The 14,541-nt window shown below is 34.4% G+C and overlaps 1 protein-coding gene across 2 annotated transcripts in view; it reads left to right on the forward strand.

Annotated features, from left to right (window-relative positions):
• Positions 1 to 14,541, forward strand: part of LOC127172891 (ataxin-7) — a 41,926-nt gene that overhangs the window by 11,801 nt on the left and 15,584 nt on the right. For both annotated transcript variants that reach the window (XM_051122385.1, XM_051122386.1), the window contains one exon: positions 9,512 to 9,616. In XM_051122385.1, the coding sequence (XP_050978342.1) occupies positions 9,512 to 9,616 (105 nt within the window). The remainder of the gene's footprint in view (positions 1 to 9,511; positions 9,617 to 14,541) is intronic.

The following is a 14,541-nucleotide window of genomic DNA, read 5'->3' on the forward strand; positions in this document are numbered from 1 at the left end:
GAAATGTCATTAAGTGTAACAATCTTGTCAGGTATATTTACAACAAAAATCAGTTTATACATTAAAAGATGAATTACTTTCACCCCAAATACTAATTAGTTGTAATTCTACATTTTTTAAAAAATTGCCACTATCTTAGGTTTTGCCCATTTGTCAATAAGAAATTTTTACTCATTTAAAACAATAAAATTTAATATGCTCCCTTATTTTTTTTTATATAGTTTAATGTACAAGTCAGAATAAGCATGTTTGAATTTTTACATAAATATTGTGTTACACTGAATGACAGTGTTTCTCCAAAAACATATTTGAAACCTTAAAAGTAGACACTTGAATTACATTTAATGTGCTTTCTATGGACCTTTGTAAATTTCTTTCTTAACGTCTTTGACCCGAATGTCTTTACTGTCACTTTTGATCGTATCACGTATCCTTGCTGAGCAAAAGCATTAATTTCTTTAAAAAAAAAAAAAATGTACTGACCCCAAAAATTTGACTTGTTGGATTTCGGATGGACAAGAAGTTTAGTTTTGTTTCGATGCTTGTTTTGGAAGGGGGTGTAAAACATTAATGGATTACCAGTTCTCATTTTCAGTGACTGAAGAGTGATTACCAAACCAAAACCACCTGAGCTTGGATGTGAGATTTCGTACCTCCAGAAACTGGTGTTCCTTCGTGAAACACTTTATTTCGCACTTGCACGACCGTTGTATGCTGATCAGTGAAAGGTGACTGAATGAAGAGATGTGTAGTGAGGATCTTGCAGCTCTTCATCAGGCGGGGAAGAGCGAGCGGGGAGGAGACGCAGACACACCAGGCGTGGAGTTAAACCTGCGAGTGTGTTCGTGCGCTGGGCTTCTAAGAGCTTCTCTACCTAGATCGTTTATCAATGACAATGAAAGGGATGGTCAAATTATCCGCTCACAGTCTCTCTCTCTCTCCCCGTCTCTCTCTCTCTCATCTTATCGCCATCTCTGTGTCTCTCTCGCTTTGTCACAATCTCTTTTTCTCTCCCTCTTTTCTCCTTCGTATCCATCGCTTCCGTCCGCATCTCCATTCTCTCTCGTTCAGCACACTGTGTCTGTCCTCCACTTCCTCTCAGACCTGAGACGCATGATTAGAAGACACTAGAATATCTGTGGTTTTCATGTCAAGTCAACCTGGCTCTGATGGAGTGAGCGTATCCTGCCTGCATCTCTTGATATGCTGTCATAAGCATGTTGTTGTCTAATGTTGGGATTGATATCCGGAGGAGCGCTAAGGCTCAGATTTGGTTTCGTTGTTACGCCGGAAAGCTCATTTGAAATTTTTTAAAGGACACCGTCCTCCTCGTGTTCTTTGAAATGGATGTTTCTCTGTTGGAGTCCCTCAAAGCTGTAGTTAAAAATATAGCATGTAACCTTTAAGGCTACTCCTGAAAATAGGTCCTTAGGCCTTATAAATCACTTTATGTGTTTGCATTTGTATGCTTTGAATGTGTGTGAGGTATGTTTGCTTTTTCTTGTTTAGGAGATTGCGCTTCTTGGTCAAGTGGTGACTTACTGACAATTTAAATATACCTTGCCAACTGAGATGACAGCGTCTGCATGTTGTGAATATTTCCTGAGGAAAAATATATATAAAGACAATTCTTAGTATATCATACCAGGAAAGGCAGGTATTTGTATGTATGCATCAGTCAACCATCATTGTTTGGTTGTTGTGTCGCATCTTTTATTTTAGAATCAGTTGTAAAATGTCAAATGAAATTAAGCATTTTTAAAGCTGATAAATCTGAATAAATAAGCTTTCTATTGATATATGATTTGTTAGGAGATGGGTTGTTTTTAGGACAATATTAGGCCGAGATACAACAATTTGAAAATCTAGAATCTGAGGGTGTAAAAAAATCGAAATATTGAGAAAATCGCCTTTAAAGTTGTCCAAATGAAGTTCTTAGCATTGCATATTATTAATGAAAAATTAAGTTTTGATGTATTCACAGTAGAAAATGTACAAAATATCTTCATGTAACATGATCTTTAATATTCTAATGATTTTTTGCATAAAAGAAAAATCTCTAATTTTGACCCAAACAATATATTGTTGACTATTGCTACAAACATACCTGTGCTACTTATGACTGGTTTTGTGGTCCAGGATCACATATGGAGTGTGTGTGTGTGTGTGTGTAATACTAGAATTTTTATTTATTTACTCATTTTAAATGCTTTTCTTAAGCAAGAGTACAATAAATTAATTAAAAGTGACAATAAAGACTTCTACATTGTAAGAAAAATATTTCTAAGAAATGCTTTTCTTTTGAACTCATGCATCAAAGAATTCTGAAAACAGTTTCCACAAAAATATTAATCATCTTAACTGTTTGATAAGATTGATAATAACAAATGTTTCTTGAGCACTAAATCAGCATATTAGAATGATTTCTAAAGGATCATGTGAAACTGAAGATTTAAGTAATGAATGTTTCAGCTTTGCCATTGCAAGGATAAATTACATTTAAAACATTAAAATAGAAAACAGTTGTTTTAAATTGTAAAAATAAATCACAATATTACCATTTATTGCTGATTTATTGATACTGTGCATAAGTCTTCGAAATCATAAAAAAATACTTTCAGTCCACAAACTTTTAAATGTTCACCACATTCTGATAAAATTGGCGGTTTTAGAGATCAAGCTGTTTTTAATTCATTTAATTAGTCATTCAGTTATTTTCACTGAACATTACTGAATTGTTGCAGTTATTACGATACAGCTTTGACATTTCAAGACAGATGCCGTTTAATTTCATTTGATCAATAATGGAATGCTAAATATCAGATGACAAGATTTAGGTTTGCAAACTGCTCACTTTGCATCAGGACAGCTGTGGATAAAAACTCTAGCTTTGGTTATCTACTTCTTGATGGTTGTCATTTGTGAATTCCTAAAGAGGCTGATTGGCGTTGATTACCGTGAGAGGAGCACAGGTACGCCCAGGTGACGCTAACGATTCGATGGCATCTTTTCAGGCACTGATGTTTTTTGGAGTGTCCTTGTGTCTCTGCTTGAAGGAGCTGCTGTGTAACGGCGGCCATAGCGCTGATCCTGTCCCCTCACTTAATCACTCACACTAATTAACCTCCTGGCTCTCAGACTAATGGACAGTTAGTGCTTCTCTGAGCTCCACATCAGCCTACAAAAGACTTCTGAATATAACGCTTGCTGCTCATTTACGCCTTCAGTTTATGTTTTTTATGAAGCGATTATAACGGGTGTTGCAGGTTATTAAGTGTGAAGATGTACTGCCAGTGCATCTGCTTTCAATATCTAACCTGGTGAAAGTAGGTAGGAGACAGGTTATTTGAGGAGAGAGATGGAGAAAAGTGGATTATTATGCAAGCCAAAATCAAAACACACGTTTACTGCATGTGCATCATGACTGCAAGGCCACAGTTGTGTCCCAAACATGCTCCCAGCAACATGGTGAATAACAGATCTTATAGTATTTTTAATGATTAGTTTACATGAGCACCACAAGTTAACATGCCATGGTTCAAACCGTAGCCTATTTTCAGTGTCATGATAAATAAATGCCAAGTTCTGTCATGAAACTCTAGATGGCGCAGGCTGATGGATCGTTAATGCAAACTGTTGATACTCACAGTGTTAAGATACTTGGCACAAGCTGATTGGTTCATATTGCATCCGCAGCCAATGAGCTTATTGTTTTAAATTGAAATGGCTGGTTACCATTCACTAGAGCTTTTCGCAGCATGCTTTCAAGGCTTCTCTGAACCCTCCACCTCCCCAGCTCCACCTGTATAGATCTGCTACAGGATATTATATGTCCTATTTGTGCAACAGCAGTATGCTTTATATGCTCACAGCACCGTATAGGAATCCAGTCATAAAAAACAGAATTTATAGTTTCACACGGAATGTCACGGTATTTAGTTTGGACTAATTAATCAAAGGTTGGTCATTACACTTAAATCAAATCGTGATATGGATTAGTATCTGTAAATATTAAGCCATAAAAAGACTAACTAAATATAAATCCTGCATGTTTTGCATGCCTCCCGGTCTGAATGAATGAATGAACGGCACAGAGGCTCAGTTTTGTTTACTACTCATACTGAAGTGGTTTCAGTGCTGCCGTCTCATTAAATGAGGACATAAATATACTTCATGAACGTTTCGCCATTTCATTTGAATGAAACTAGCGTCATATCATATACACATAGAAATTCATGCCAAAATAAAAGTTCGGTTTAACTTGAAGACATTGTGCCAGAAAAAAAATAAACCTTTATTTTTTATGAAGTAATTACACAATATTTTTTCCATGTTTTAATTTTAATAGTTAATCCCATTTATTTGCCATTAATCAATGTTTTATGCCTTCATTTGATAACCAGAAGATTTTAAATACACAAAAGAGAATTTCTGAGGGGAAAAAACATGTCGTTTCATGCATTTAAATAATTAGACATGCTAAAACATTAACAATAAAAAATAAAAAATTTAATTGAGCTCTAAACATGTCATTTTTGTTAAACTTTTAATAAATTGTATTTGCTAAATAAAGTTTCATGATTTTAATTAATTAGACATGCCTTTTTATTAATAAAATTTAATTTAATTTTAAATTTAAAATTTTAATTTTAATTTATCCATTAAAAAGGAGTCCAAAAAAATCAAAATGGAAAAAAAATTTAATTTGGGGAAAAAATAAAACGGAATTTAAGAAAAAATAAAACTGATTTATTAGAACCCTAAACAGCATTAACCAGCAGCAGCAGCATTTCAGCAGCATAAGCAGATCTGTTCCACCAAGACCAAATACATTAACATTGTCATATCCATTACCATGCAGAAATCTGCCGAGAGCTGTCATGATAGAACTGATCTCGTAGAATTTTTTTATTAGGTACCCTCAAACCTATATTTCACATTTTACAATTCACATTCTTAACACCATTGTGAAGAACTGACCTTAATGAATCTAAAAAAAAAAGGAAAACAAAAACTCACTTTTAGTGCCATGTCAAATAACTGACTTTGTAGCACTTTTCTGGTAGCACTTTGTTACAGTCCTGTTCTTCATGTAAATACTACGTACATATTATAGTAATTACTAGGTAATAACTAGGTACCAACCCTGAACCTACCTTCAAACCTAACCCTAACCTATATATAGTTGCCTTATATTACCAGAACATTCTTAGGTAGGTGCACTGTAAGTATGCATACTGTAAAATAAAGTGCAACCATTTTTCTTAATGAATGTTTTATAAAGGTGGACATGCACCTGAATAATATCTACAAGATCTCCTGCATGCCATGGATCACAAAAAGTGTTATTGTATGGTGGGAATAACAGATTTGATCTGTGTATTACAGTATGTTTATGTATAGTGTGATTTTGATGTTTATTTAATTAGTATTTTAAAGTGTTGTTAAAGAGGTCATTCAAAAATGAAAATTGTGGCTTTAATTGCTCACCCTCATGTCGTTTCAAACCCGTACGAGCTTTGTTCAACTTCACAACACACATGAAAGGAGAAGTCCACTTCCAGAACAACAATTCACAAATAATTTACTCACCCCCTTGTCATCCAAGATGTTCATGTCTTTCTGTCTTCAGTCGTAAAGAAATTATGGTTTTTGAGGAAAACATTTCAGGATTTTTCTCCATATAATAGACTTCACAGGTGCCCCTGATTTTGAACTTCCAAAACGCTTTCTTAAAAAAACATAATTTCTTTACGACTAAAGACAGAAAGACATGAACATCTTGGATGACAAGGGGGTAAATTATTTGTAAATTGTTGTTCTGGAAGTGGACTTCTCTTTTAAAATATTTTGATTAATTCTGAGAGCTCTCTGACCCTGCATAAACAGCAACGCAACTGACACATTCAAGGCCAAGAAAGGTAGTAAGAACTAGAGGTCGACCGATGTATCGGTTTTGCCGATTAATCGGCACCAATAGTTGATTGGCGGAACTATCGTTATCGGCAAAAATCCATGGCGATAGTTTTTTCTGGGTTGGTTCCATTGCTGGAGCAGCTGAGAATGTCGTCATTATACAGCAAAGTCCCTATAGTCTTTTGTTATACAGCAGGAGAGCGGCCTCTAGTGACGGAAAACACTGACAGCACATGCCACGCGTGACACTGCGCACGTTACAAGGCGGATTTAAAACACTGACAATGAAACAGTGTGCACAGTATACTGTAGTGCATGTTTTCATGTCATTATAAAGCGATGAATTTGTTGACTAGATGCTGCATTAGTGGAGAAAGGACAGCAGTATACTTTTGCCTGTTTGGTGATCAAATAAAGTCGGTGTGTGCGATACCGGATAGCTGCGAGTTCTTCTAGACGCAGCTCTGCACTTTTGCAGAGTGCATATTTTTATATTTTGAGTAGATAACCACAAGTGTTCTAGAATAGAAGCAGTTAAATTGTGAAAGTACACAATATCCATATGTATGCAATTTCAATACTGTGGCCTTTGTGTAGATATTTAAAGATGGCCATCTTTAGCTTGATTGTTGATGTAATGATAACACTTTACAATATGAGTCCATTTGTAACATTATAAAAGCTGTGGAATAGAAGTATTGTTCCTCGTTAGAGTGTTAATTTCAGCATTTACTGATATATTTTAAAAATTTTAGCTGCTTTTGTAAACATTAATGAACAATGAACTAACTGTAATGATCAATAAATAATTAATATTAATATTTTTATTCATTTACAAAGTATGGTTCAGTAGGCTACTTTTGTTTAAAGGTAGAGTGCTATTTGTTTTCCGTTCAGTATCCATTCAAAAAACTATCGGTCGATTAATCTGTATCGGCCAGGTTGGTCCAGCCTAGTTATCGGTATTGGTAAAATCCAGTATCGGTTGACCTCTAATATAAGCTATTCAAAACATCATTCAGTGTAAATTGGGATAATCGTAATTAATAATCGCAATTACAATTTCAAGGGAAAATTAAGCCTTGCTAAATAGCAGAGACTAAGAGTGATTTCTTTTTCTTTTTTTTTTTTTTTTTTTTTTATGTGCAGATATTTTTTCCACTGCTTTCATCTATTTTCAGTGCAGTTATTTGTGTGGTTTGGGTAGACTGTGTTCCACAAACTCTTGCTGTCAATTCAGGGCACTTTCTGAAAGTATGAATCTTGAAAGCCAAATGCCACCTACTATACGGCTCTCCTCAGCTTGCTTGTTTAAAATCTCTCGGCCTTGCAGATATTTCCCAACTTTACAACTGCCACTCTTAATCTGCAATCTTACTTTCTTTCTTCTCCTCGTTCTCCCACTCAATTACTCTTTTCCTCACTGGCTCTCCCACACACCTCTCTCGGTGGAGGACCCCCTCCCCAGGCAACCTTTGAAACGCTGGCGTGGTGGCTGGCTATCCCTTATCACTTATTTGTTTCCTTTCTTATGAAAACAGAGTAGCGCTGCTGCGGGCGACCCCCTGCACCACGTGAACTCGCCTAGACGCTTTTCCCAGAACGTCCCCAAAATGGCCTGGGTGGCCTCACCTGAACCAGGCTGTTGATAAACCAAATTGACAGCGTAGCGGACAGACACTGTTCATTAAGGCTGTGCGCTGTGGAAACAAGTGTGCTTAGGTGTTTTCTGTGTATGATCTGATGGCAGATTAGGAAGACTCCATTCAGGCTCCTTTCACTGGTTAGGTCAGATTCTGCATGCAGTTTACACTCGATTACACAGCAAGAAGTAATTTGTTTGTTCACAATGAAAGAGAAAGCTGCACAAGAACATGCAACCAGAAAAAAATGCTGTATAATACGCTGCCGTTCAAAAGATTGGGATCAGTACGATTTTTAATGTTTTTAAATAGTCTTTTTCCTCATCAAGGCTGCATTTATTTAATTAAAAATACAGAAATAAATGTAATATTGTGAAATATTATTCCAATTTAAAATAGTGTTGGTCTATTTTAATATATTCAAAATCGAATTTATTCCTGTGGTGCAAAGCTGAATTTTCAGCATCATTACTCCAGTCTTCAGTGTCATGATCCTTCAGAAATTATTCTAATATTCTGATTTATTATGAATGTTGGAAACAGTTGCTGCTTAATATTTTTTTAAACCTGTGATACTTTTTTTCAGGATTCTTTGATGAATAAAACATTAAAAAAAGAACAGGATTTATTTAAAATAGAAATCTTTTTTTAACAGTATGCACTACCGTTTAGAGTTTGGAGTCAGTAATTTCTTTCTTCTTTCTTTGAAAGAAATGAATACTTTTATTCAGCAAGGATGTGTTAAATTGATAAAAAGTAATAGTAAAGACTTACATTGTTAGAAAAGATTTCTATTTCGAATAAATGCTGTTCTTTTTTATTTATACGTTTTTATTTATTAAAGAATCCTGAAAAAAGTGTCACAGGTTGCAAAAAATATTAAGCAGCAACTGTTTCCAACATTCATAATAAATCAGAATATTAGAATAATTTCTGAAGACCGGAGTAATGGCTGATAAAAATTCAGCTTTGCATCACAAAAATAAATTATATTTTAAAGTATATTAAAGTAGAAAACTCTTATTTTAAATTGCAATAATATTTAATAATATATTTTTCTGTGAGTACAGTATAGTAATGTGCAGTGTGATTTTGATGTTTTATTTAATTAATATTTAAAGCCGTTGTTAAATGTACATTTAACAAGTTTAAGATTGTTTTTTTTTTATTTATAATTGTGAAATATTATTAACATTTTAAATATAGCTTTTTGTTTAAATATATTTTAACAATGTAATTTATTCCTGTGTTGCTGTAAAGATGAATTTTCAGCATCATTACTCCAGTCTTGCTCAAGACTGCTCAAGAAACATTTATTATGAGTATTTTTTTTTCAGGAGTCTTTGTTAAATAGAAAGTCCAAATGCACAGCATTTGCAAATGCAGATATATTTGCTGTCACTTTTGATCAATTAAATGCATCCTTGCATAGTATTATTTATAATAAAAAAATCTTGCTGACCCAAAACTTTTAAATGGTACTGTTATTAATACTTACAATACATTTAATCTATAAAACAAAATTTCTGCATTATTATGAAACATTTACAAATAGCTTTTCTTTGCTCAGTTGCACGTTAAACGTTTGAAATCATTAACTATAGTTTTTAAAGAATAATAAACGGTATTAGATGTTTATTTATTTGTAGGTTTGAGATGTGATTTATTTACATTTTTTAAATTTAAATGAACAAATTCAAAAATAAACTGTTGTAAATATGTTTGAAAAATGATTTGTCTTTTATTTTTTTTTGTAATGCAATTTTCTTTACATGTAAAGAGATTTTTAGCATTATAGATGGATTAGAGAAAAGCCAAATTGCATTGCATTGTAAGGTTTTTTCCAATGAGCTGATTAATAATATTGACTTGCAAGTGCATTGTTACATGCTGTGTCAGAAGAGCACAAAACATTTTGACCCGCTAATGAGTGTTTGCGTGTGTTTTCACAGACATGCCCATCTTCGGCCAATGTCCTGCCCAGGATGACTTCTACCTGGTCATGTGCAGCCACTGCAGTCAGGTAGTCAAACCCCAGGCCTTCCAAGCACACTACGGTAAGAACATCATCTGCTCTCCCTGCTGTCTTCAATGGAGGTGTTTAAGAAAAATCGTATCTCTCTCAAGGGAATTAAGACAGAAATCCCTCCCGCCCCCACCTCTGCTCTGCCTCAACTATCATAACATGAAGAGGGAAGAACACAAGCCTTTGATACCCACCGCCAGAGTTCTGTTTACTATCCTCAAGTTAATATTTGATGTGCTCTTTTTAGTCAGCACGTCTGTGCTGTTTTATCCAATCTAGCACATGTAAAACCTCCCATAAGACGTCAGAAATTTTCAGGAATGAAAAATAAAATCACTTCCATTTCAGTGCACCTCTGATCTGTACTTGGAAGAAAATTACTTACTTGAGGGTTTTATTTATTTATTTTTGAGCCGTTTAAAACGTGTCAGCAGCGGTTTAACACTTCGGCTTTTGTTTTAGCACATGAGCGTTGCAAATTCATCTGCCAAAATGCTCATGTTTTGAGCATTTTTACAAATTTCAAGAAAGTGCTGTCAGTTAAATGGTTGCGTTTTAGGAGATGGTGCTTGCATCTTTTTCTAATGTACTGAAATCTGTTAAAAGGGGTTTCATTCTTATTTTGATCTTGATGTTTGGCCCAGTCAAGGTCTTGCTTTGTTCCAGCGGTTTCTCTGAACTCAATAATTAACCTTGAATGAAAGTCTCCATTACCAGATGCTGAGTCAATTTGTTTATTAAGATTCTGTAGTAGCTGGTGCACTTAGACTCATTATTTCAGTATTGGCCACAAGGGGGAGCCAAAATGTCTTTTAATCCCAGTGGCAAATTGCTTTGGTGCTTTTTAGCATGGTGTAAAGTAGGGCAACAGAATAAAATAATAATAATAATAGAAATCTAAATACTTTCTAATGTGAAGTGCAAATGGCTGGATATGTTGTCTGCATATGCTGTGTGTTTCGTCCTCTAATTTAGGAATCTAGGTTGGTTGCTTTGAGTCTGCACATCCAATGAAATGCAGAACGCCTTGGGTTTAAGTTATGAGCATTTTGTTTGCCATTTCAATGTGATTTTATTGCCTTTACATCTTTTAGGTTTTATACTGAAGTTGTAGCAAAATGGGATATTCATTTTTTATTACTTAGGACCCTATGATTTCTGAAAATGCGGACGGAATCGTGGAATCCAGTTCTAAAAATAAAATTTACTGTATAAATGGAGTGGAATGTCACGGAATTTAACAAATTTTGGATGAATAAATTTAAAGTAGGTCAGCACACTTAAATCAAAACACGATATGGACTAGTGTCTGTGAATATTAAGCTAAAAATACTATTTAATAAAGTATTAAAGTTAATACTGTTGTTCTGCATGTCTCTGTGTGAATGAATGGCACAGATGTGCTGTTTTTGCTTTTTAGCCTTTGCCGCCTCAACTTATATGAGTACATGAACACAAACATAATCTCTAGAACTGCTGTGAGAGTCACTTCATGCTCAATTTACTGTTTCTTTTGAGTAAAACTATCCTCATGTCGAATACAATAAGAAAGGTCTTCATGGCAACCCATCAAAATAAAAGTTTGGTTTGACTTGAAACAATAAAATAACTGTTACTTAATGTAATGATACTACTACTACTACTACTACTAATAATAATAAAGTTATAATTAAAACATTTTTTGAAGAATATTTAGCAGAAAAATTATTTATCACAATTTATTTGGCAGAAAACTAAAACATTTCATAGGGTCGTAAAAATTTAATTACTGTTAAACTCTTAATAAATTGCTGTTTCATGATTTCAGTTAGACATGCTTTATGATTAATAAAATGGAATTTACTATTAAAACAGAGTCTAGAAAAATGAAAACAGAAAAACCTGAATCCAGAAAAATTAATGGAATTTGGAAAAAATAAAATGGAATTTGCAAAAATATAATGGGTTTCTTAGGGCCCTAATCACTTTAACAGTTCAAAACATAATTGCAACATTTGTCAGAAAAATTTAAATGTTTTAATAATAATTAAACCTAAAACTGTAACCATTCTTTAAAAAAAAAAGTAGTTACATTTTTTAATATTTGTACAAATTTGTAGCATGTTTATAGTATAATTACCTAATATCTTCTAGGACTGGGCAAAAAATATTGATTTCTCGATTTTAATCAATCCTCATTTTTTACAAAACAATATCAGTTGTTAAATCCCAAGAATCGATTAGTCTAGCCTGTTTTAAGTTAATGACCGGAGCATTATAGAACATCTCCCATCTAATAAATCGCAATAAGCTTTGTTCTTTGTTACTTTTGATTTGATATGAAACAAAGTCTCAGATTTCAAATTCTGTCCATTTTATTATAGTCTTCACACACTTGAACTGAGAATCTCCTCTGTTTTAAAGGAGAAGTTCACTTCCAAAACAAAGATTCACATATAATGTACTCACCCCCTTGTCATCCAAGATGTTCATGTCTTTCTTTCTTCTGTCATAAAGAATTCGTGTTTTTTGAGGAAAACATTTCAGGATTTTTCTCCATATAATGGACTGATATGGTACCCCGAGTTTGAACTTCCAAAATGCAGACAAGAGTTTGGCAGTATGAAAGTATATAAATTGTATTATTTTTATGAAAATAACCGATTGTTTTGCTAGATAAAACTATTCTTTCTCGGCTCGTTTACAACCGCATTTGGGATCGTTTGAAGCCACATTTAAACTGCATTTTGGAAGTTCAAAATCAGGGCACCATATCAGTCCATTATACGGAGAAAAATGCAGAAGTGTTTTCCTCAAAAAACATAATTTCTTTATGACTGAAGAAAGAAAGACATGAACATCTTGGATGACAAGGGGGTAAGTACAATATATGTGAATCTTTGTTTTGGAAGTGGACTTCTCCTTTAATACCTTACTATATAACTTACTGAAATCTGTATCCTGTCTCATGTAATCACTCGATTTTGCTAAATATATGCAGCATATAACATATTAATTATATATCTATATATCTGATATATCCAAAATAATTGATATTGAATCAAAATTGGATATTGAATCGAATTGCAAGCTTGTAAATCAAAATCGAATCGTGAAGTTTGTCTCAAAACCCAGCCCTAATATATTCCTAACTTGTGGATATTTTAGTTACTCTCAAAGCAACAAGTGTTGTAAAACTGTCTGTCTGGTGTACACAAACATTCATGAACCATTAATGACACAGTGCAGCTGTTCACGGGCTATCAGAACCCAAGATGAAACTGTTATTTGATTGGAAGATTTCCCGTGGCAATAACCGAATCCAAAAACATGTCACAGGACTAAGAATTTGTGCAGATTGTGAAAGTTGCAGCACTCTCTCGAGAGCCAAAGCATGTCGACATCATTGCACTTGACTCTTTGTTCAGCTTCCAGAAGATCCGTTTTTCAGGACGGCATGGATGTTTAAATATTCCGCAGGATGATCTGTTTATTGCACTCGGACTGAGCCAGTCTTGCTGTATCATTGTTATTTTTTTTAGATAGAGATCATTACACAATCACTCACTCTAGCAGTGAACATTTTTTTTGTGAACACTGGGACTCTTTTATTCTAGAACTGAAAGATTAATGAGCAGATTAACTACGAAGACCATGAAACTTTTAAATGCTCAAGTGCTTGACTAATAGTGTAGGGAAGAATCTACTTCTGGCAAGTGCTTATCCATAACATAAGGATTAATAAATCATACTGAACTGAAACAACTGTGGTACTACGGAATATGTATTGCAAACTGCATATGAATTTGCAGTTTTAAAATTGATTTTTAAAAGGACTGGTCTTCGTAACAAAGTCAAGTCATATTTTATATACGTCTTTAAATCTATGCTGCTAATTTTTAATGATCTGCTTGTCGAACATTTGCATGTTAAACTCTTTGCCGGAGACATGTGCTCATAATTATTATGAATCTCTTTTTCCCTTCTTAAATAAGAAATTAATTTGTATCCTCCTCAGTGTTCATCAGTTTAAAATGGGCTCAAAATATTCCCTGTGCTGAAATTGATCAGCTGACTGTATGTTGTCTTTCACTGTAACAATAATATGCGTTTGTTAGTGTTATGGGATTCACTCTGCACCTCAGCGGATTAGAACAGTATGCATAGTAAGGATGTTCCTTTCGGTTATTTTTCCTAACCGACAGCCGACGCTCATTAACTGATTATTAACTGTTAACCGACAAGATTGTTTAAAATTAGAATTTAATTATTTAAGAAACGATACATGTCTGTGACCCGTTAAAAATACCAAAATTAGTTAATTTGAAATTTATTTTACATGCACAAAAAGCAGCAAACAACAGAACGTGAGGATTCACATGGACACGTCACATCACACACCTGCAGCGCTTCTGCGAATGCAGGAGAACATAATAAAACTGTATGCTATATATAATAAATGAATAGGCCTATACAATAAGTATTGTTACTTAATTAACAAAATCAAAGAAAAAATTGTGCAACAAGTAGCTAGTATCTAGAGTTTTGGTTCATTTTTGTGCTGCACGAAAGGAAGACGCCTGAAAGCGGCATCCTATTTTTCTTTATTTTACAAAAGCACAAGATTTGTTTTTATTGTGAATGCACACAAATAAAAGCAAACTGTTTACAGTTTTAATTATCTGCATGACTGGAATGAGTCGCCACACGCACACATGAGCACACATAAGTATATGCGCGGGGGCAGCCGTGACCTAATGGTTAGTGAGTCGGGCTTGTAACCAAAAGGTTGCGGGTTTGAGTCCCAGGTCCAGCAGGGATTGAAGGTGGTGGGAGTGAATAACCAGCGCTCTCTCCACCCTCAATACCACGACTGAGGTGAGTCCATTGAGCAAGGCACCAAACCCCCAACTGCTCCCCGGGTGCCACAGCGATAGCAACATGGCTGCCCACTGCTCGTGGTGTGTGTGCACTTGG

Source organism: Labeo rohita, chromosome 11, assembly GCF_022985175.1.
Source record: "Labeo rohita strain BAU-BD-2019 chromosome 11, IGBB_LRoh.1.0, whole genome shotgun sequence".
Taxonomy (NCBI): domain Eukaryota; kingdom Metazoa; phylum Chordata; class Actinopteri; order Cypriniformes; family Cyprinidae; genus Labeo; species Labeo rohita.